This window comes from Aquila chrysaetos, chromosome 10, assembly GCF_900496995.4.
Source record: "Aquila chrysaetos chrysaetos chromosome 10, bAquChr1.4, whole genome shotgun sequence".
NCBI lineage: Eukaryota > Metazoa > Chordata > Aves > Accipitriformes > Accipitridae > Aquila > Aquila chrysaetos.
Window position 1 is genome coordinate 34,046,465 of NC_044013.1, and position 23,002 is coordinate 34,069,466.

Consider the following 23,002-nt stretch of genomic DNA (forward strand, 5'->3'; position numbering starts at 1 on the left):
TAATGGCAAAAAAAAAAGAAAAGTCAAAATATAATCAGTGTGCCCTCTTAGCAGTCACCTACTCGGTGGGGTTTGATCTGTGAATAAGGGCCTTTCAGACATTTGGGAAGACAAAATCGTATTTTTACCTCTGAATCATATTTCTTTGTTTCCTAATTGGAGATGCCACAGGTTTGAGCATCAGGCAGAAACATGAAAGACTTCAGATTTTGATGCCAACCGCTCAGATGTCAAACTGTATTTCTAATTGGGGTCACTGATACAGATCTTTGCCCTTCTTTCTGCTGCTGCCTTTGTGCTGTCCTCTGCATTTGTTTGGGCTTTTATTATCTCATGTGATCATTTGCATCTAACTCCACAGCAAATTCAAGTCCAGAGCCAGGAAATAAAACTGCAGCTGCCTTGAAACACTTCTACCCACCATCAAAACTCTTCCGTGGCCTGAAAAGACAGGGACTCAAGCAGACCAAAAACCCGTAAAACAAATAAAGCAGTGCATTGCACTCAGAAAAGCTGTCACGAGTGACTGATCCTGTGTCCGCTACCGTCCACTCTCCAGCAGACCACAGCTGCCGCTTTCGGGGCAGGTTTGCTCCATGAAAAGGCTGGGACCCGTCCTGCAGCCTGGATGGACGCCCAGCAATGGTCACCCCACAGTGACGCCGCGTGTTGCTGCTTGGGACCACACCAAAGCTATAAGCCCCGGGGCAACTCGCTTCACTGGTGGTTCCTGCTGGGCTGCATTTACCTACACACAAGCTGGGATGTTTCTTCTGACGCCACCCTCATGCCTGCATTAGCTCCTGCTGTGTCTCGCCCGTGCACAGCTCTCAGCAGACACAAAACACAAGTGAAATATGTGCAGTGGTTAGTAATAGTGGTCGGCGCCATTAGCTTCTGCTGCCAAACTCCAGGAGTGGAATGGAAGTAAAATTGCAGGAATTTCAAATAATAGCCCTCAATTTCCCAGATTGCTTCTTACATGGAGCGAAGCGGCTCAGGGCACGCGGAGATGCCCAGGAGCTCCCCTGGATGCTCTCAGCAATGCCACTTGCAGCTCTTGGTCCTGTTTTATGGAACCTGTGGAGCATCAGCGGGATCAGCCTGTACTTACTGTGGGAGCTTCCCCCCCATAAGGCGTCAAAGCCTCTTAGAAAATCATAAATAGTGACAAACTTTGCCAAATGAAAATCTTTTCCTGGTTCAGAAGCTGGTTAAACACATACAACCGAAATTGCTTCTGTGCCTTTCCATGTCTGAGGCGGCAGGATGCCAGACACGAGAGGGCTTGAGGGGGGGATCTTGCTCCTTGGGGAGCCTGAAACCTTCCCGCTTAATCCAAACCCGCTTCCGCTCCAGAGCCAACAGGACTCGTGGGTGCAGGTCTCTGATGCTCTTAAGGGCTGGTTCCCTCGTCTGTCACCGCTGCCGTTTGGTACCGCTCCTCCTGCAGCTCTGTATGCAAATTTTCACACCTTTGATCTAAATTAAATGAAGCATTAAAACGTGTCAAACCTCTTGGTTTCAAGCACTGGTGACACTAAGGATTTTACTGAGCAGCAAAGCACGACAAGGTCTGTCCGGGGGTGCCCTCCTGCACTTACTCTTACCTGTAAATGCTGTTTATCAATAATATACGTAATAAAATAAGTACTTTTAAGAGCAAGGCAACACTTTTTATTTTTATTTAAAAAGGCCTTGATGGCAGGAATATAGTGTAAAAATCATTGGAAAAACTAAAAGGCATTGATACATATTGGAATATACACTTTTTACATAAATTACATTTATTTATTTATTCTTTCATTTGAGGTTCTTATTCGGTATTGAGGTCTAATAGTTAATAGGTCCTGGGATCTGGACGTTTAGACCACCATAGTCTAACATGTACATGTTCATGGGCCATTGCTGAAAGAGAGGGAGAGAAAAAGAAGGCAAAAGTCTCTGTTAGGACACAACACAAAACCATGCACACATCAAATCTCTGACATGTTCTGACATGGGCTGTTGCTCCCACTTTCCAAATAAGAGAAAAGAACCAACCCCAAACCAAAACACCACTGGCAAACCTGACAAAAAAAACCTTCTAAGTTTATATTTCTCTTGTGCCTTTTTTTTTTTTTTAATTATTTTTTAAAAGCATTTGGTATCATCCACAACCGAAGCAAAGCCCTGAGGGAGAGCAGTTGGATGCATCTCCCTGATTTCATTTCCTATTTTCGTAGTTTCACTGCACGCCGGAGCTTTGCATCGCTCCCAGGACCGAGCCGGAGCAGCGTGCCCGGTGAAGCTCAGACCACGGGGGAACCGCCGGGTCCTGCCGAGAGGTGCCACGGGGCCGAGGCACTGCCGCCAGCGCCTGTGTTTTAGCCCAGTGGGGTCGGGGGATTTGCTTGAGCCTGTCTCATGTGCGGCTCCCGCTAATGCTGAGCATCCCCCTGAAGCACTCGGCAGGATTGATGCAGGAGAGCCCCGATGGGCAGCGGGTGCTTTGCTCCGCTGACCCCCCCCCCCCCCCCCGAAACCTGGCAGGAAAAGGCAGCCCCAAAGCTGCATCCTCTCCTTTGCCAAACCTGCTTGTGCCATTTTATGTCACACTTTATAGTGTTTGTGAGGCGGAGGGAGGTGGTGACGGTTCGAGGAGAGCAGAGAGCAGCATCCTGAAGCAGAAAGATAGGTAGGCAGTAACCCCCCTAATATTTGGAAGGCTTTACCACAAGTGAGATCTGATTTGTTGATGATGTAGACTCCATATTGGAAGAGGAGGAAGAGGAAGATGAGGAAGAGGAAGATACCGAGTTCCCTTCGGAGATCCTCTTCCGCTTCCGTTTGGGAACGCTGCTGTCCTTCTCTGCAGGGAAAGAGGGAAGGCATGAGGTGTCCGAGCCCTGCGAGTGGTTCCTAAATGCGGGGATCCATCCCGCCGCTCCGACCTCGCCTCCTGCTGAGCATCCCCCCAAGGTGATCTGCTGTGCCACCACTGGTGACATGGGCTTGGCCTCAACAACCTGGCATGGAGCTGCCAGCTTTCCTCAGGCACCAGCAAAGAAAATCCCCCAAATTAGTGAATCCCAAACTCCAGCACTTACAGAGCTTGATATCCCACAGACTTCTGTCCGTGCTGGATGCTTTGGGGCTGTGAAGGTGCCAGCTGTGATGACAATATGCCCATATATATATATATCTGCATATATGATATACCCATATATATCTGCATATATAAAGCTTCTCTTGCACCTCTTTTTACATCAGGTTGCGGGCATGCTCTTCCTTGCTAGATCTCCCTTTTCTACCTAGCCATCTATTTTCATAAAACTAATAGGATCCTAATTATCTCTGGGGCTGCTAATTCTGACACATTCGATTAAAACTGGCTGAGATTTATTGGGGAGGGTGTGACAGAGAGAGAACTGCATTCGCAGTGATCACAGAAACCTTGTTTCCTTAGATGTTCAGCTGCTAAACGATGGCTCAAATTAAGGGCTTTAACCAGTGAATAAATTTCTCATGGTGAGTAAATCGCTAATGGGAAAGGGATAATCAAATCCTCCAGAATACGCTGAAAGTTTGACTCCAACAGCCCAGTCTCTCCCCAGCTCACAGAAGTGCAGTCATCTAAGAGGATGGTTTGCTCCTGAACAGATGCTGAGCCTGACTACTTTTTCTGGGTAGGATCTTCTCCTCAGCCTCCCCTGGGGATGCGGAAGGTTCACACACCTCCCCACAACCCCCATCCATTTTGCCTGTATATTCCCTCTGCCACAGGGCAGGGAAAGCCATGGTTATTTCTTAGCCTTCCGCTTACCTGTTTGTTTGGCCTCAGTGCAGATTTCGGCAAATGGCCTGTGTAAGAGACAAGGGGGTGAGAGCAGGCGGACACCGTGGTTTCTCCCCTGCGCACCTGCCCGTGCTGGGACGCAGCCCACACCCCGACCCCAACCCCGAGCTTGCTCCTCTGACACTGCCCCTGCGCACGGATGGGACATGGAGCCTCCCCACCGCTCCCTGGAGGACAGCAACCCGAAATAACTCAGCTGGGGCTCTGAGCTGTCCCGTTATCTGCCCCTGCGCCATGGTCCTTCCCAGCATCATCATCTCAAACTGTGCAAAAAAGAGGGGATGAACCATCCCTGCTAACGCTTTGCTGTGTCCACCTGTGGCCGAGCATATCCCTGCGGTGCAGGACAGCGGATGCTGGGCATGGAGCGGGTCCTCCATGGGTACGTGGTGGTGTGGCCCCACTCCGGTAGCCCCATGGTGACTTACCCCACTCGCGACTGGAGAAGCAAGGGCAATGCTTAACGAATAGAAATATTCCCCAGTCGCAGAGCTGCGGGAACTTACTGGAGCTGGTTTATAATCACCATCCGGATGCTCTCCCGTGCCTTCAGGATCTTCTCCAGCCGATGGATGTCGTAGGTATTGGGGTTTCTGAAAGGGATATCGTCCGGCAACCCAGTAACCTCCACAGCGTCAGGACTGTCCCTGATGAGTTTATAGGGCACCATGACGGGCCGGTTCAAGCCCAGAGCCTCTCCTGTAATGGCAGAGCAGAGGTCAATGCACCTGCTTTACCCCACAGGGCTCCGGATCCAACCAGCTGAAGGACCAAGAGCCCTGGGAGGACTTTGAGAAGCCACAGCTGCCGTGATGCCCAACCTATGCTGCAGCCACATCCCAACCAGCCGTTTCGTATCTGCCTGCCCAGTTTATTGCCTACTTAGTCGCCATTTAGGATGCTGCCAGGAGGCTCAGGTGAGGGCTGTTTTACAGCACCAGCACTTGCACACCCACCTCTCCTCCGTGCAGAGCACACCCATCACCATGCTTGCACCAGCCCACAGCTGGGCCAGCAGCAGCAGCATGGGAGACAGCCCAAGAGAGAGGGTAAATGGGAGAGATCTGCCCATCTCCTCTTGCCTCTGGCTGTCAGCAGGTTTGGGCGTCACTGGGGTGGAGATCACATCCATCGCTCATCATCACATCACATCACATCACATCACATCACATCACATCACATCACATCACTCCTGCACATTTTTTGAACCACCACAATATCCTATAGTAGTGAAATACCACAATTTAATTCCTTGCTGCCTTAAAAGTACTTCCTTCTGTGTGGTTTAAATCTGCTGCCCACCTCTCTGGGTACCCCTTTATTTCCTGCACGGTGAGGAGCAGCGAACACCCCTCCCCCCTGTGCTGGTCCTGATTGTAAAAGCCTGCTCTTGCCTCACATCTCTGCAGCCCTCAAACCTGAAGGTGTGAGATGCCCCTCAGCCACATTTCTGGCTTTCCTCGCAGGGAGTTCGTCCCTGGAGCCTACCTGGCATCTTGTGCTCCATAAGCGGTGCCAGGACCATGGGAATGCAGGGATCTGCTGTGGGCTCAGCCCCCACGTGGGGTGAGTGCTGCTGAGCTGGGGTGGATGGGGATGCTCAGAGCATGGGCACCAGCCTCCCCGGGGAGCTGCACCCATACGCTGGCACCTCCAGTGCGGCAAATCCGCCCCCAAAGCAGCACACAGCCCATGCTGCAAGCAGCACCCCAAAATAAACAGGGTTTGCGGGAAGGGCGAGCAGCCTTGACAATGGGAAACTTGAGAAAGGAGGGGAATGACATTCCCCACTGCTTTGCTATTATTTTGGTATTTTTGTTCTTCAGGCAAGTATTTTGGGGCACGAGGCAAGACACCACACTGAAGTGGTGGGGTGCCACCAAGCCGCCATGGCCCAGCTGCATAGCCCTGGGGAGTCACAGGTTGAGAAATAACAGCTCAGCACTTACACAAGCTGTGCCCCAACGGCGGCGAGGGGACACCACAAGCAGTGGCAGCCCGTACCTGTGGGGCTGGGACGGTGACGCCGCTCGGGGCCGTGCATCCTGCGGCTGGCTCCTACGCTCCCCCTGCCCTGCTGCTATTCCTACTGCACCTTTTCCCAACGACGGGTGAGAGGAGGGGTTTGCAAGGCACACAAGGAGCCTGCAAACAGCATTTCAAATCTTCTTCCATCTCCTGACCTCCTTTTTCACTGTGGCTCCAGCAAGCTTCTCCCCAGCTGTGCCCCACGTCGGGCTGCGGCCGCAGCCTTGCTCCCTGCCTGGCAGGCAGAGCAGGCAGGGGCTGCCTGCCAGCAGGCTGGGGCAGAGCAGGCACACTCAGCACACACACCATGGCTCACGCCGGCTCAGGACACGTTAAAAACACATCAAAGGCTGACACCAGACAGAACAAATCCTGCTCTTTGGCTGCGTTTTTCCATCCTCCCTCCCCTCGCCAAGGATGAGCTGTCAACAAGAAGGTCACGGTCCCACCTGCCGAGAGCGAGACATGGGAACGTCCCTGGGGACAGGCTGTAACGTGAAGCAGTGGGACGAAACCTGCGCTGCAGCAGGCTGCCGCGCACTTGGCCTATAAATAGAGGCCTTCAGTCGAATTAATTTCGACTATGGCTGCTGTCAGCAAAAACAAACTCGCTTGGCGATGCGTGCAGACGGGAGACTCACCGTATTTTTCATTGAAAAGCTCTTTCACTTGCTCTCGGAGAATCACCTTCTCTCCGAGCCTGTTGGCATCGTCCTCATCTGCAAAGCAAAAAAGGACAGGGAATTGTCCTTTTGGACAATTGGGACAAATGGGAATACCCCATTTCTTTCTGAGCCCCTGGAAAACCCATCCCACTGTCACAACGCACAACCGTGTCTCCGTCCCTCTGCCCCAGCGCTGCGTGGGGACACCTCAGAGGCAGCTGCTCCGCGCCTGCACCTCGCGTCGCCTTTTAGAGCCGTGCAAAGTAGCTATAAAATGCTGCCAAATCTGCATTTGCCACGCACTGCCACGGCTGAGAGCATTTTACATCCACTTTGCGGTGCTGTAAATGACTGCAAAATATGCAAAGCAACGGAGACTCAGGCCCTCAGTGCCATGAATGCTCCCACAAGTGATATCAAGGAATGAGATAGCACTTTTATAGCTGGGCTCCTAAGTACAGTATTGTTTTATAATATGCCATATAATCAGCTTGGCTTTACTAGCTTTTTTAATTATCCTCATCATGCCAAACAGTTTCTCCTCCGTTCTCTCATTTCAGACGACGTGCCTATGTCAGTAGAATTTTCCCCCAGCTATTCAGCATCCTCAGGGGGCTCCAGGAAAAACAACTGGGGCGAGTACCGGCCCCCTTTGATGCTTTTTCACCCCACAGGTATAAAGCACCAACTGAATGAACCTTATCGGCCTCTCGCAGGGGCCACCCCTCCAGCCCTGAGCCAGCTGGGGTGTGCAGCGTGGAGCCGGCTGGGTGAGAGGAGGCATCACCACCATGAGCCTCACCGCACCCAAGGCAGGTATTTTCACCCAGGCTGGCACGCCACGGCATGGAAATCCAGGATGGTTATTTAAAACATCAAGGTGAGCACTGCAAACCTCAGCATCAGGGACCTGAGCATCCTCTGCTCCGGATCTGCAGCTATTTAATTTGATTTTGAGCAATCACATGGTTTTGATTCTGATTTTGAGCAATCACATGGTTTTGATTCTGATATTGAGCAATCACATGGATTGCAGGTTTTAAACGCAAGCTGAAAACCTGACGTCAGTCCCTGCCTCCCTGCACGGGGCCCCAGAGCCCAGAGCTCAGCGCAGAAACCACACGCCTCAGCCACCCTGCTGCTGAGGGTCCTGGAGAGAAGCTGGCACCCTTAAATCTCCGCACCCTGCTACTGCAGGGTACGGCGCAAAAAAAAGCCTCTTTTCCACCTGGAAAACAATAGTTTTGCCTGGATATAACCAGGAAAAAAAAAAGGGGGAGACGTTTCCGCAAAGGAACCTCAGGGCCAAGTCGTGCTTCAAATCCAGAAATGGCAACAAGGCAGCTTGAAAGGGATGGAGCAAAAAATAAATAAAATAGAAGAAAATCAAATAACTCTTGCCAAGGAGCTCTGATTTTAAAGAACCTTGCCTTGCGGTGCCGCTCCCGAGGCTGCGGCAGGCTGGCAGGGGTAAACCCTGTGGGCTCCCTCTGTGACTTCCTTGTCATTGATGCTCAGTTTCTGGGCTGTATATACACACCCATATGGATGTGTAGATGGTAGCAGACAAAGAAACACCAAAATTAAGTGTTCTCACTCGTTTAATTTTCTGGGACTGAAAAACGCAGCAGCTCTTTCCTTTCCGCTCGTGCCCCGAGCAACCGGAGTGCAAGAAACAAGATCCCAAGGGGGGGTGTTTCTGCCTTGCAGTGGGCAGGACTCCCAAATTCCCATCCAAGGACACAAACATATGCCATGAAAAACCTGGAACTGAGCATGCAGAACAGAGAAGCCAGAGAGGAGGCTCTGGCCAGTAGCACCACTTCCCAGGGACCTGCCCCTCCATCCCCAGGCAGCTCCGGGCAAGAGTGATCTCCATCTACCTTTGGCTTGATCCATTTGGGTTTGGGAAATAACCAACTCGGGGAAGCCACTGGCACCCCTGGGATGTGCTGAGTCCTTCCCATAAAGCAGGTTTATGCATGCTGCTGGCTTCAGCTCTGTGTTAGCATTTTATTTTTTTTTAATTAAAAAAAGTAGCTAGTTGATTATTTTTTTCCTGATCCTGCTTGCCTGAAGCAAGGACCCCTGCACTCCATAGGCACTTACATAAAAGTGGTCACATTTTTAAAGCATCATGTGCTCTCTTCCAATAGGACTTGTCAGAGTTCGACATTTCTTTTAGAAACACCAAGTCATATTTAGTAGTTAGCAAAAATGGGGTTTAGGTGTCTGCTGTTGGACAACAGGATCCAAAACACTGCCTATTCCTCTAGTGACTTTAGAAAAACCACAAAAAAACAAATGCAAGGTATCCCACAGATAAATAATGGTTCTGTCTGGGTTTGCGATGCCACGTGCGAGCCCTGATCTCGGTGGTGAAGCCGCAGCATGGCCAGGCAGGGTACCCGGCAGAGCCTTTCTCCTCCCCATGCCACCGCCAGCATCCCAGGGTGCTGCTCCAGGCGATGCACGTCCTCCACCTGGCCACCACGCTCAGAATGACAACGTCCCGTTACCCAAACACCTGGTGTGAAGCCCATTTCATCAGGGAAACAGCCACTGCCCAACACATCCCACCAGGAAAGCGGCTCAGGTCCCTTCTTCAGGCAATCCCAGTCGTGTCAAAGAAACACCCAGCTGGGGTAGGCTGCTTACAGCGGTCGGGATCTGGCCCTGAATCTTAAGAGGATAAATATATGCCTCTTCCCCACTTCCAGCTTGAATGGGTGCAATTCAATTACACCCCTGTGTAAATCCAGAATAAACCCGCTGACTTTACTGAGGCTATTCCACAGTAACTCAGGTTTAAATACAATTAGAATTAGCTCAACATATGCATGTTTTCAAAGCAGAGCTATAAACTTGAGGGAGCAAGCAATTAACATCTAGACATGTGGCCAGAATCCCAGCTGATGGGACTAAGGCTAGATCTGCCAGAGATACGCCGTGTCCTGCCACAGATACAGGCACTTTACTCCTGTAAATTAGTATATATATTAAATCCCCAGAGCCTACATGACTACACACCAACCCTGGCCCAGAGTATGTGTTAAAGCAAAGCAAAAAAAAAACCCAATCCAAATCTGTGCAAGCTCTCCTTGTGAATGGCAAGTGGATTTTTTAACAAATTAATTGCTTGGACACATGGATGAGCTGAGGATAACATGGCAGGTTGGTTTGTCTGGAGCAGAACTGGCACCGATGCTCAGGGACTGCAGCAACAGTGCTTAGAAATGCAGAGAGGATTAATAACAACAACAATAAAATACTGTTAAACACATCCTGCATCATTCAGTTCTTGGTATCACAGGGAAACAGAGCAGAGAGGAAAAAAAATACCTGAAATTTGGGGGTTTAAGACATTTTCATTCCCATATTAAAATGCAAGTGCATTTCTTGTCTGCTACCATCTACGATGCATCAACTGAGCTACATACCATTCAAGGCAGCATAGGCTTTTTCCAATGATGTTATCCGTCTAGGGGCTACAGCGCAAGTTAAAAGAAGACAAAAAAAAAAAAAGAGAGAGAGAAAGAAAAAGAGAGCCATGAGTGCTGCAGCTTGGTTTCTTGGTCACAAATAAAAGCAAAACCCAGGATGACACTGTCCCTAGCAGCTTAAAATTCCTCCGGTCCTGAGGCCCCTTGACACAGAGATTCTTTTGATAGCTAAATAACTGCCCAGTGAGCTGGGCGGGCAGGCTGGGCTCTCCACGGTGTACCAGGGACCCGTTTTGGGAGGTGCTTGAGCCCATGAGCATCCCTTGAGCTATGCCGCACTCCTGAGCAGCTCAAGGTCCACATGTGCCCAGGGATGCGCGGCCGAATTGCAGCGTTTGCAGCACGTGCCAAAGCAGCAGCGGTTATGCTGCGTGGCTGCGCCGGAGGAGAAAAAATATATCTGAGGTTAAAGCAGATGAAAAGCGAACAGGGAAACTGTGTCAGTTCTGCAGTAACGGGGGAGAAAAAGGAATCCCTAAGGAGAGGCTGGTGCTCGCCACCGACGCTGAAGTGACGAGCGATATCAAAAAGAAATTAATTTCCTGGGGAAAAGCAGCAGTGACAGGGCTAGGGCTAGGATTTGCATGATGGGCAAAAGGTGGAAATGAAGCGGCTCATCATGCCAAAGCCAGCAGCCGTGGGAAGAGCTGGTGAGGGGGACAGGGGCTGTGGGTCACGCCACCAGGGAGGGCCTTGCTGCCAAATTGCAGCACGCAGGCACTGACAAACTGGAGGGGATGGGGAGGAAGAGAACAGGGGTGTGCGTCCAAATTTGCTGAGCAGAGATACGAGCAATCTGAAGTAGCTCAAAATATGCATCAAACATTTCAAGCAGGCTCAGGAAAGCAGGTATTGCAGCACACAGGGCACAAGAGCTCTGCCGATGCCTCCGGCCTGACTGTTTGCGTGGGGAGAATGCTTCGGTTCAGCGACACCAAAAGAACAGAAATTGTGGGTTTTGCACAGGGCAGCTGAAGGTGCCGACATTTCGGTGCAGACCACAGTGAGCTAGGGCATTGAGCCGGACCCTGCACTGCCTGGGGCTGCAGGCGGACAAATCCTGCCATAAGCAACTGGAGCACCACTGCTTGCTGCCACGCAGCAGGAGCCAGCCGGAAAATAAGTGATGCTGCCCGTCGCCTGGTCCCCCGGGTGACACCCTGCCTGTGTGGACACCCTGCGGGCAGCACCCACCGCGCAAAATGTTTAGGCAAATGCGCAATGGAAAGGGGAAGAGATGTAGATGGGTCATGCAGGTGCTCGGAAAGCCAAGCTAGAGTCCAAGCCAGGAGGGAACGCAGTCCTGGCATAGCTGCTGTCAAGGAGGAATGCAGACAGGAGCATGGGGAGGAACGCAGGCAGACTGCAGGCAGGAGTGTGGGCAGGCAGCGAGGAAGGGAAGCATACAGCAGCATCTTTCCAATATGAATCAGAAACAGTCTAGGAAGGGCAGCACAGCATTTCATTTGGTTGGTGGCAACTCAAAGGCACTTGCAGTGTTTCAGGTGAAGATTTCAAGGTGCCATTATGAAATCATGCTGATTAAGAAAGATAATTAAAACTTCTTGTCCTGGTAACCCACATGTGCTGCTCAACCTTAACCACAGGAGGCATCCCACCAGGCTCACAGCCGCTCTGCTGCGAGGTATGGAGCGCATCCCTAAGTGCCAGACCACAGTTGGGATGGAGCAGCACCCATCTCACCATTCAACGAGCACAGTGAAAAACAGAGGGTCTGGGGTCTCTGAAGGACGTGGCAGGGTATGAGGCTGGCGGGGAGCAGGGGGAAGGCAAGAGCAAATGCGAGGGCTGGGATGAGCTGGGTGATGGTGCTGCCTTCTCGTCGGTGCGAGGATGCCACACGCACAGGGGAAAGGAGACAAAGAAAAGGCAAAGAAAAAGGTGACTGGAATCGCAGAGATGCTTATGAACAGACTTTGAAGCTCCACAGCTATTCACACTACCTGCTTGAATTTTCACCTTCAGACTAGAAACACTGACCAGCTCAACACTAAAAAAATAATTTACCCCAGATAACAGGAAGGCAGATCAGAAGGAAAAATAACCCAGCTGCTCCCGTGGGGGTTAAACATTGGGGCTGCAGGGTGAAGGGAGAGGGGCATGGATCTCGAAAAGCAACCTGGTGATGGAGCAAGATGCCTTCAGCTCCCATCACCACCCCATCAAGCGCTTTCCTCTTTTCTTTTTTTTCTTGCTAGGAGTTTCCAACGCGAGGCACATCTCATCAAAGTCTTGAGGAGGATTGTGCTCTTGTGATTAAAAAAAAAAAAAAAATATAAAAAGGATGCCTGCATGTGTGGGTTTTTTAATTAAAGAACACTGCCTGCCCTACTTTATTAATTGGAGTATGGGAAATAATCTATCAGGGTGGTAGGGAGTTTGGGGAATAGGACAGATGGAGCTGGTGTACATTTTCAATCAAAGCACATAAAAATTAACATACAGAAAGATTTTTTTTTGTGTGTGCTAGATTACTTATGCTTGATATTTTTTTTTCAAAGGCTCAAATTAAGCCTGTTTTGTATCTCTGTGCCTCAGGAAAGAAGAAAAGAAAGGAGAAGCACTGTGTTTCTAGTGCTGGAGCTTCACCCCTGCTCGCTCACTTCTGTTCTAATGCCGAAAGATCACTCTGCTTTCAAAAAGGGGTTTTGAAGGTCTTTTTCCACAGAGCAGAGACCAGCGGTGGGGAGAAAAGAAACTGGAAATCAAAAGGAAAATCTCTGGATACCAGGAGGCTTGTGCTCCCAGGTTAAAGCCCCCAGGAAGCCATATGGGTAAAGTGCTGGCAGAGGCACCGGCGACCTCGGGGCCATCGTCCCACCTTTGAAAGGCTGCAAATCCGCACTGCAGAAGGGGGTTGCAGCCACTGACCTCCTCCAGGCACTGGGGACCACCACTGGCTTTATTTCTCCAAAAAACAGCCTCATTCCCCCCAGATAAACACCTTCTGCAAACAGCATCCCTGCAGGCACGCACCCCCAGCTGCCTCTGCGCCGGCAGCATCACCCCCCCACACACACTGCGACCCATTAGAGGGGAGATATCATCTCAACAGAGAAATTATAGATTATCTTGAGAAAAAAAGCGCATGAGGCGCTCAGATTATATTGAAATCCTTTTATCTGTTTCAGTCTCACTTAAAAAATGGGTGTCCCCAAAAGAGAGAGATAAGGAGGCTGGTTGTCCACAGTCCTGCAGTGATGTGGGATGTTCTTCGCAATGCAGGAGGTGCACGACTTGTTTATAGCAAACTAAACCCTGTAATTTAACCTAAAAGCAACTAAAATCACCCCAAAATGATTTAAAAAGAATTAAATATCCCTTAAAATGTGTACTTTTCATGTAATTTTTGGTCAAAATGATCCACAAAACCCATGACTTCCCTTATATTTATAGAGTCATCTCCTGGGCTTTCCAGCTTTTAGAGACCTTTGCAATGCCATCCTGCTTGGGAGTAACTATTGCTGTCATTTTAATGCTCCTCTGCGAAATAAAAGTGATTTTCATTGATTTTGTTTTAACGCCAAGCACACACTTCTGCTGCTGCTCTTCATTTTACATGGCAGGACTTTACTACACAAGATTGAGGTAAAAAGAACACTCTTAAATTTAAATTTTTAATGATCTATGGCTAGTTGGAAATCATTAATTTTGTTAAGGCAGATGAAAAGTGATCAAAGCCAAGGCAGTGAATGTACCACTGTGTTGCCACCATCCACTTCAGTGTAATGGGGTGGAAAAGCAGACGAGAGGTTAATTGCTGTCAACGGGGATTTTTTGGGGGCAAAATACAAACAGCTTTTTTCTCGAGGAGACATTCTGGTGGTAGTCTAACTACCAGAAAATAATTATAAGTCCTGGAATTGTCTCCGAAGATTTAGCAAATATATAAAATAGTCTATAACAAATTGAGATGTCAAGTAAGAAAAACCCCTCACCTGCGACTGCTCTTATTTAAAATTCCCATGGGAGGAGAGGGAGCGAAGCCCCACGCCTGGCAGGGATGCTGTGACCTCCTCCCAAGCCCACACGGGTACCACAATACACAGAATAAAATATGTCTTTGGGTTTGTGCTAGCATGGGCCAGCCCGTGGTGGGAGCATTCAGCTGGAGAAGGAGGGGGAAAAAAAATGTTGTGCATCGAAAAGAAAATCAATTTCCTCTACATCTCTATTTATCAGGCTGCGTTTCCCAGCCAGCTGGCAGGTTGAAGTATTTGCCTTCTGATGTGCTCCTTTGTTAATGTGATTTGTGTCAGATCAGCGTCTCTTAACGTAATTATACCGATTACGGCAGAGGAAGGGGAAGACAAGATGTGGCTGGAGGAGTGGATACATCGTCGGCTTACTCCAGCATTATAGCCATGTAATTCTGTGGAAAACCAGAGTTCTGCAAAACTTGCATTTCACCGAGGGCTCGTTCAAGGTCCAGCCGATGCGAGCCAGCACCTTGCTGCTTAGGACCAAAAAGATAGGAAGTCTAGGGCCAAGGTCCCTGGAGGTCTCAGGGGACATCCCCATCATCTGGGCTGGGCCATACACAGGGATGCAGAGGGTCGACACATGGACCATGCTCTGGACTGAATTTCTCAGACAGCTCACCTTTTGTTAGAGGCCTCTCAGGCATCTAACACCTTTTTGCTGTTCCCAATAAGGGCATATAAATGTTTTCCTCTGTCATATTTGTCTTCCCTAAATTGTGCCATCCCCATGGAGGCTGGCCAAGGAAATGGGAAGCCATCAATAAAGATGATAACATTTTTTGCACCCATCTGTGCTCTTCCAACAGTTGTAATTACAGACATTTAAAACCAAGACAGGTTTTTACCCATGTTTCTGCCGGCAGCAATCTTTTCTGGGCAGCCTAGAAACGAGAGGCAGAGCTACCACAGCGATGCATGGGGAAGGACATGGCTCTGGGACGGTGATTTCTGCAGCTGGGTACGGAGCACACCCCCGACACCCCATCCTCCCCTCTCCCACGTCCCCCCCGGTGTATCCACACACGGGATACCCATGAGCTGGAGAGGGCTTTCACTACCACGCTGCTGCAGCCCAATGCAGACCCTGTGGTTGATCATCCCCTTCCCACGACCCTCCCTTGCTACTGAACCTGCCAGCTCATTGCAACACTTATTTATTTAAAAAAAAAAAAAAAAGAAAAAGAAAAGCTTAAGAAGGCATGTGCTTTCTTAAATACAGAACACAGATCCCTGCCTTAGCTTAGCTCTTAAAAAATGCCATCATTTCAAGGCAACAGCAGCAGTACCAATGGGTGACGCTGAGGCCAGCTGTCTCGGTCAGGGGAACTTCAGCAAATGTACCAAACAACAAAACCAAAGTGGGAAGCCCAGAAAAGTGAGGTCAGGGGCAGCCTTCCTCCAGCTGATAAAATTATTGCTTGCCATCCACAGCTTACAACTCCCTGACCACCACTAAACACTTGGCCAATGCATTGCTTAGGCAAAAAGGTGTCATCTCTTACCGGGTTTGGGGATGAGTCCTTGAAAAGGCCTGTGAAAAATAAGGAAAAAAGGAGATTTAAAATTAAATGCCACTGGGAAGCCAACACGTCTGGACCAAGCATCATCCCATGGCCCAGGGAGGGTTAGGGATCAGCCTGTCCTTCACATGCTGTGCGACGACTCCTGCGGGACCGGCAGGAGCTCTGCGGGGATGGGGTCCTTGCAGTCCTGCTCAGCGCAGCATGCGCCCCGTCGGTAAGAAGACAGGCAGCGTGGCCCAGTGAGAAGGTGATGGAACCACTCTTAAAAATCATTTTTTCCCCTGTCTCACCTTACAGTGATACATTCATAAAGTGCTTTTCCCCTCCCACTTGTGTCCATCCCCTTTGGCTGCAAAACCCACAGGACCCTGCCACGAATGGCCAGTGCCCGGTGCCTCTCCAAGCGCTGCGGGACCCTGAGCACTGCCTTGCACCAGCAATAAACCAAGCAACGTTTTTCCTATCTCAAGCCTCCTGGAAAAGGGGCTGGGATTTCTCTGCCTGCGCATCCATCACAGTGAGCACCATTTTCTCCTGCCAGTGCCTTCCCCACTAACTCCCCGGGCAGCGGACAGGAGGAAAGAGCAGGAATCTCTATTTTATGGTCCCCTCCTTTCCGTCGAACTGTTAGCTGCTGACTTAATTGCTGTCTTGGGGGCTGGAGGCATGTACAGTATTTACAGCCCTGCCCCAATGGGGCTGGCAGAGCAGGAGGTGCATTTAGGTCAGCTCCCTCCTCTCTCCCTCCTGCTCGGCAGGCTGGCTGACACCTCTCTCCACATACCTCGTCACGGTGAACTTGATTTTATCAGCAACAGCCAATATCCTCTCCAGGTTCTGCGAGCCGAAGGTGCATGGCTTCCTGAAGGGGATCCCGGGGGGCAGCCCCTCTATAATCACTGACCCTGGATTGCTCTTGATCCGCTTGTATGGCACTTGCACGGGGTATTTAATCCCCAAGGCCTCACCTGGGAGAGAAGCGAGCGGTAAGCGAGCAGTAAGCACGCGGGATGCCAGGAATGCCATTTCTACCGCGGCTCTGACTCCACCCTGCCAAAGCACGGCGTGGCATGAGCAGGCTGCTTGAGGCACCATGTCAAGCGTTAGATCAAGGACCAACATTTTCAGGCCGCCTCCACGGTGGGAGTGGAGGGGTCCCAAGGCAGCTGCGTGCGCGCAGCAGAGCTGGTGGGGCCGAGGAGAGGCACCGTCCTGTATGATGATGCCCACGCAGTGCAGTGGGAGGGATGGAAAGCCGCTGCTCTTTGCTTTGGGACGTTTTTTGGAGATAACTCCATAGACATGTTGCCTCTCTGAGGTCTGGCTGCAGGACCGAGGCTACACATTTCCTTGCAAGTAATTGCTCTTGCAGGTACCTGGGAACCTGCACAAGTCTTACCCCTGCCTAGAAAATGGGGATAACAGCATTTCCCTGCCTTGCTTGATAAAGAACAGATGCTGGGGCAGGCAGGCCACAGGAGTGCCCTGCAGAGCCTGGGTAGGTGCCCTGGGGACAGGAGGAGTGGCATCTACTCGTTCCCCGCCACTCCTGCGAGTGCTCGCTATGGCCCCTCCTTATTCCCTTCCCAACCTCCCACCGCACCCCGCACTCTCACAGCTCCGCAATTCTCCGCTAATGAATTTACCATCACTGCTCTTCATGGAGGGGGACGTTAAAAGAAAAAAACCCACCAAAATGTGGCTGGGAAGGGCAGGCAGCAGGAAGGGCAGGCAGTGGGAAGGGCAGCGGCATGCTCTCCATCACGGGCTCCCCCATGCTGCATGGGAGCTGCCTAGGCAGCAAGGGCCTGCAGCAAAGAGTACCAATTCCCAGACCCACTGTTCTGTCCCTGGCCCTCCGAGGTGCCAGCCGCTCCAGGGGGAGGTGAGAGAAAGCACTTGGCGAGGAGGAATCGGGAAGAGAGGGGAGGGATAGGGAGCAAAAAATTAGGAGGGGATAAGGGGGGAATAAAACCAACTCCCCCCTTGGTTTCTCACCGTATTTCTTATTGAACAGGTCCTGGACTTGTTCCCGCAGCGTGTTAGCAACGTCTATTCTGGAAAGCCTGGCATCATAATTTTCTGTAAAATAAAGAAACAATTATGGACTTCTACTGGTAAATTAAAAGGCACTCTGTGACTTTTAAGTAATGCCATTTTCTAATTATAGGAAAGTCCTTATCTTGCAATTAGCTAATCTCTGGAGTGGGCTATTCAAAGTCCTTAAAAATAATCTAAACAGAAATATGATTTTTTTTTCCCCCCGCCTGTTTGCCAAGAATAAAAGCCGCATGAAATCGAAGATTCAGTTGCGATAATTACCGGCGTTAAAAATAAAATGCACTCCAAAGCTTCTCTGAAAAGCCAAAGCCTTTGAAGCCTCCCGTCCCTCTCTGCAAACCCTCGCAGGCCCCCATGGCCCAACGAAAAGGGATGCTCGAGCAGGGCAGCACTTGCCCCCACAGCCCACAGGCTTCTCACCGTCACTCCTTTCCCCAACAGAGCCACCATGCCGGCTGCGGGACGGGAGCTGTGTTTAGACAAACATCACCCAGGTGGAAAAAGCCCTAGAAAAGGCAAACCCCGAGGCTTGGAAGACTTAATTATGCATCTCACAAGGTCAGATGGCGAGATAAGCAAAGCTAGTTAATTAGGGCACTATCCAGAGCACTTCGAGCCTCTTCCTTGGACCTACCGGACTGCCCGCCCCAGCTGTGCATCTTGTCTTCTGGTTGCCTGTCCTTCCCATCCTCTCACCCCACCTCCTCTTTGCCCTCTCCTCCCTCCCATCCTTGCCTCGCCTTGCTCCTCTGCCAACCCACCGAGCCCTGACGTCCCGCGGCCGCTCCTTTCCCACATCTGTTTGCTCTACGCAGCCCCTGCGACGGGCCGGGGGCTCTGCCTCAACCCCCCCCCCAGGCCCTCACCTTGAAAGCCCTGTCTCTTCACAGTGTCCTCCAGCAGCACCTCACTCGAGTCCCTCTCGCCGGCAGCTGGGACAGGGGACATAAAAGGAATTAGGATTCGCGGTGCCGCCAAGGGGGACGCAGAGGAGGGGGTTTCCAGCCAAGAAACGAGGTGGGGAGGGAAGGCAAGAGACGCACTGTAGGAAAACGCTCTCACTCCTCTCCTACCTAGTCCTTAACGGCCCGGCTGCCGGGCGTCTCGCAGCCTACCTTTGGCTGCCGGGCTGTCCGACGCTGGCTCCTTTATGCCCTCCGCCAGCAGCTCCGGTCTGGAAAACAGCAAGCAGAGGGCACGCAAATGAGCTCCCCGGCCAGTGACACCCCGCTGCTCCAGCATCCCCTCAGACAACGCTCCTACAGCCACTAACCACTAACTATCTCTGGCTAACAATTTTAAAGCTCCTGCAATGCAGCGGAGGAACTTTGGAAGTAATTTTCATGCTGACAGACTCTTTACTGAGCCGATGCAACGCTCCCCGGGATAAGATTAAGCTGGTGATGGCTGAGCAGCTTAAATCAGCGGTTACAGACTTTTAGGAGACATGGTCCTGCATGTTTCTCAGGGGTGGGAGAAGCTGTGCACGGCTCCTTTCAACATTCAATTGGCCCCCAAAATTGTCACTTGGGTATCTAATGCTAAAACCACACAGCGAGGCGATAGCAGGGCTTGTTACGAGCCGCGCTGAAGCTGCGTCACAGAGAAATGGGTCTGGGATGGGGGCGGGAGAAACCCCAAAGGCTGGGCTGGCCTGGGAGCTGCTGGTCTGACACCACAAAATCTCTGTGCTTCCAACATTTATTTTCTGTTTCAGCCACCCGATGCATTGGTCGCATCAGCTCTTTCCTCTGCAAGGGAGGTTGAGTCAGCATTTGGGTGAGAAACCTCCCAAAATACTTAAAGACATTTTTAAATCCATCTCTGCTGGATCCGTTCCCTCTTTCAGGGCAATGCTGTTGTATGTTGGTCGTGGCTTCTCACAGTACCCCCAGCTCCTGTGATGGCCCCTGTTCCCCAGCGCAAGGACAGCATCTTCCTTAATGCCTGCAGCATCCTGCTGAAGCACAGATGTGCACCCTGAAGGTTAAAGGCTCTGGCTCCTTCACCCACCCTTGGGTACTCCCTGCTTCTGTGGCCAAACCTTTGCAAAAGTGCGTTAGAACCCCAAAAGACATCAAGGGAGAGGTGACACCACCACCGCTGCCTCTCAGGGATGATTCCAACAAGGCAACAAGCCTTGGCTGCTTCTAATCAAGCAAATCTATTGAAGGTGACCAAGTGATGGATGTCCCCCAGGATACAGCACAGCAGCAGGAGCTCCAAGCAGGAACATCCTCCCCAAGGGACGGCCAGTCCACCACCTGCCTTACCTTTTAATGACAAACTGGATGTTGTTGCTCGCTTGCAGGATCTTCTTCAGCTTCGCGATCCCAAAGCAGTTGGGGCGCCGCAGGAGGATGCCCTCTGGCAAGCCCACAACGAACAGATCCTCGGGGTACATCAGGAACTTGGAGTAGGGAACTTTAACCGGCTCTGATATTCCTATGGCTTTTGCTGCACAGGGACCAAATCTCATTAGTTTGCTGGACCTCCACGTCCGGTCAAAGCAGCAGCGACACGATATATTGGCAGGGAGTGGGGGGTAGGTTTGGAGTTTGTTGTCACTCTGTGCCTGGTGGGGATGTCCCCGATACTGGTGGACACGAGGTCAGGGATAGAGCCAGGCAACCACCCGGAGCTGGCTTTTGCATTTGCTGTGTTAACACAGCCTACCTTTTGGTGGCACACATCAAAGGGGCTTCCTATAAAGGTTGCAAGCATCTCTCCACAAGGCAATGGGACCCCACATCCAGATCTCCATGGAAGTCCCTCCGCTAGACAAGGGGACAGGGAATGTGCCCAAGGGTGCCCTGCCAGCCTGTGCAGCCCGGCATGGCAAGGGCTCCCCTTGCTCTGCTAAACATTGCCAAAAAGCAACTGAACAGCCAGCGCCAAGCAGCGGAGTTTGGCCAGAGGTGAAAAACCAACAAAATCCCATGAGTGTGGGTGAGGACTCCTAGTCTGTTACTAAAACGTGGGGTACATTGAGGGCCATCGCTCTGCCGGCCATTCCAGCTTCATCCCCAGTGCCCAACCCCGCCCGAGAGCATCCCGGCCCCTCTCCTTTTGCCCGGTCACAACGGGCTCTCCCAGCCCAGGGGCTGCAGCTCAGCTCTCCCCCCAGCTTTTGGGGACCGCCAGGCAGACCCACATCTCCTGGTCCTGCCAGTAGCAAAAACTTTCTGCCAGCTCTCAAAATGCACATATGACCTCACTTGTATTTTTTCTGGGTTAAATAACCTTTCTAAAAAGGGGTGAGCAGAGCATGCTGAGTGCCAGCCCCCAGCACCAGGGTCCCACCAGCCTTCCGGAGTCATGCCGTGACCACCTCGGATGGAAAACCCTCTCGGATATTTCAAACAAGTGATGGGGGAACCACTTTGGTCCTTCCCTCCGCAGGAGGAAGGCTGAAGGTCACGGCAGCAATTCCTGGGCTGCAGCCAATGAAAAGGCATCGAGGAAACCAAGGGGAAGAGCTGCAATAACAAGGCCCAGGGAGATTTCAAATGCATTTGTAAGCCCAGCAGACAGCAAATGAACAAATTAGATTGCACCTTTACTCAGCTGCTGTTTTGGAAATGGTAGGTGACATTTCTGAGCAATTAGGAGCTCCCTGCAGCAGAGGCCGGCACTCGGCATGATGAACGTGTGTTAATGACCATCTTACCGTATCTCGTGTTGAACAAAATTTCAACTTGTTTCCTCAAATGACTTAAAACATCCCCTATACCATCTGCAAAAAAAAAAAAAAAAAAGAAAGAGAGAGAAATGCTTTGGAGAAACCAGCTGCCTCTGGGGCAAGCAACACACAGCCCAGGCGAGCAGCCCCTGACCCCTGGCAGAGCCAGCCACGTGCTCTTCATGCCTCTCAGATCAGTGCCGGTCCTCCGGCAGCTGCCTCCAAGCTCATCCCCGAGCGAGGAAGGGCAGCGATGCACCTGTCACAGAACTCCGCCAGCAGCAAGGAGGAAAAAAAATAGGGGAAAAAGTAAATCCGGGCAAGAGAGGGGAAGACAGAGCCCAGGAACATGGTGGTGCCCTTCTGTGCTGAGCTTTATGGAGGCTGAATGCTTTGCTGATAATGTAGGAAGCCCACGAAACCCAACCCAAAATACATCTGTGTTCATCCATCCTTCCAAAAACTTGCAATGATGGGCGATGCTCAGAGTTCAGTGAACACTCACCTGATCCCTCCATCTGCTTTTCTTCATGTCGTGACTCCTCGCTGGGCCCCTTCTCCGTCCCTGCTGAGGAAGAGGAGGGTTAGCGGTGGCTGGCACCAGCAAAACCAGACCAGACATCAGCAGGATTTCTCTGGGTCCCCCACAATCACCCAGCTGCCCCTTCCCCTCACTAAGCTCTAAGCATGCATCCCAGCACAGGCTCAGACTGGCAGCATCATGCCAGGAGCTGCATAAGCAGAATAAACCCATCGCCTACATCCAAGAGGTCTGTCCACCCTTTGGCCACAGTGCCAGCACAAATCCCCCAGGTAAATCCCAGTCATAAGCCAGGCTGAGGAACGGGGTTTGCAGCATGCTGGGACTGGAAAGGGGCTGGGAAGGAGCAGTGGTGCCAGAAAAGCCACCAGTTTGTCTACCAGCTCCCAGCTGGCCTGATTGAGGCCACAACTCTGAAAGTAGGTCCCGACTCCATCGCCTTGGCTCATAAATAGTATTTACTCATTTCTGACACACGCACAAACTCCTGTGCCCCACGCAGTCTCTTGGATGCTTCATTTCTGGTACCTGCTACCGTTTCTAGGATGTAGTTCGTCTCCTCCGAGGCCATGTGTGTGGGCACCGGGTCGTGCATCTCATCTGAACCAGGCGATCGGTCTGTGGACAAAACCCCACAGGCAGCTTTTGTTTCAATGCTGAGGGGCATCATCCCCAAAACAGGGTTCAGAGGGTTCTGGCCCATCAGCAAGGGCTGAGCGAAGGGTCCCCCACACCACAGCCCCACACCAGGAGCTGCTCCAGGGGTGCATCTGCCTTCTTCCTTCCCGGGACCACCCGGACCTCATCCCTGAAACACACCTGCCCTTTCAGCCCAAGGAAAAGGAGCAAAAGTTTCTTCCTAACCTCTGTAGCAGGTGAAGAGCAAAAATAATTAAAAATTATTTACTTGGCTTAATTCCATCTAGACACTCAATTTTGGCTTAAAAAGTTAATGCTGCTTGACTTAGCCACTCCTCTGTGGGAAAACCATTCCACTCATGCTGCCTTCCTCCCCAAAATCACACCTCCTTTTGTTTCCCTTACGTAATCTGTACGCCCTCTTCATTTTAACCTGTCTCCCCTAATGCTGGGCTCTCCAACATCCTCAAAGAGCTATCCAAATTTAGCTTTAAATAAACCTTCAGCCAGTTTAAATA

At 51.1% G+C, this 23,002-nt stretch overlaps 1 protein-coding gene across 7 annotated transcripts in view; it reads right to left on the minus strand.

The window, feature by feature from the left end:
• Positions 1-1,654: 1,654 nt before the first annotated feature.
• The window catches only part of GTF2IRD1 (GTF2I repeat domain containing 1), a 68,890-nt gene continuing 47,542 nt past the window's right edge, over positions 1,655-23,002 (minus strand). The window contains exons 14-28 of one of the 7 annotated variants that reach the window (XM_030028618.2): positions 22,374-22,463; positions 21,810-21,872; positions 21,293-21,358; positions 19,896-20,079; positions 18,738-18,796; positions 18,489-18,554; positions 17,560-17,643; positions 16,346-16,529; positions 15,541-15,569; positions 9,972-10,019; positions 6,508-6,585; positions 4,345-4,537; positions 3,806-3,843; positions 2,796-2,851; positions 1,655-1,908 (exon numbers count right to left, since the gene is read on the minus strand). In XM_030028618.2, coding sequence (XP_029884478.1) covers positions 1,834-1,908; positions 2,796-2,851; positions 3,806-3,843; positions 4,345-4,537; positions 6,508-6,585; positions 9,972-10,019; positions 15,541-15,569; positions 16,346-16,529; positions 17,560-17,643; positions 18,489-18,554; positions 18,738-18,796; positions 19,896-20,079; positions 21,293-21,358; positions 21,810-21,872; positions 22,374-22,463 — 1,313 coding nt within the window. In that variant the 3' untranslated portion in view covers positions 1,655-1,833. Of the gene's footprint in view, positions 1,909-2,714; positions 2,852-3,805; positions 3,844-4,344; positions 4,538-6,507; positions 6,586-9,971; positions 10,020-11,575; positions 12,305-12,650; positions 13,539-15,540; positions 15,570-16,345; positions 16,530-17,559; positions 17,644-18,488; positions 18,555-18,737; positions 18,797-19,895; positions 20,080-21,292; positions 21,359-21,809; positions 21,873-22,373; positions 22,464-23,002 lie in introns of those variants that run through there. The other 6 variants (XM_030028616.1, XM_030028615.1, XM_030028621.1 and 3 more) reach the window with 6 other exon arrangements.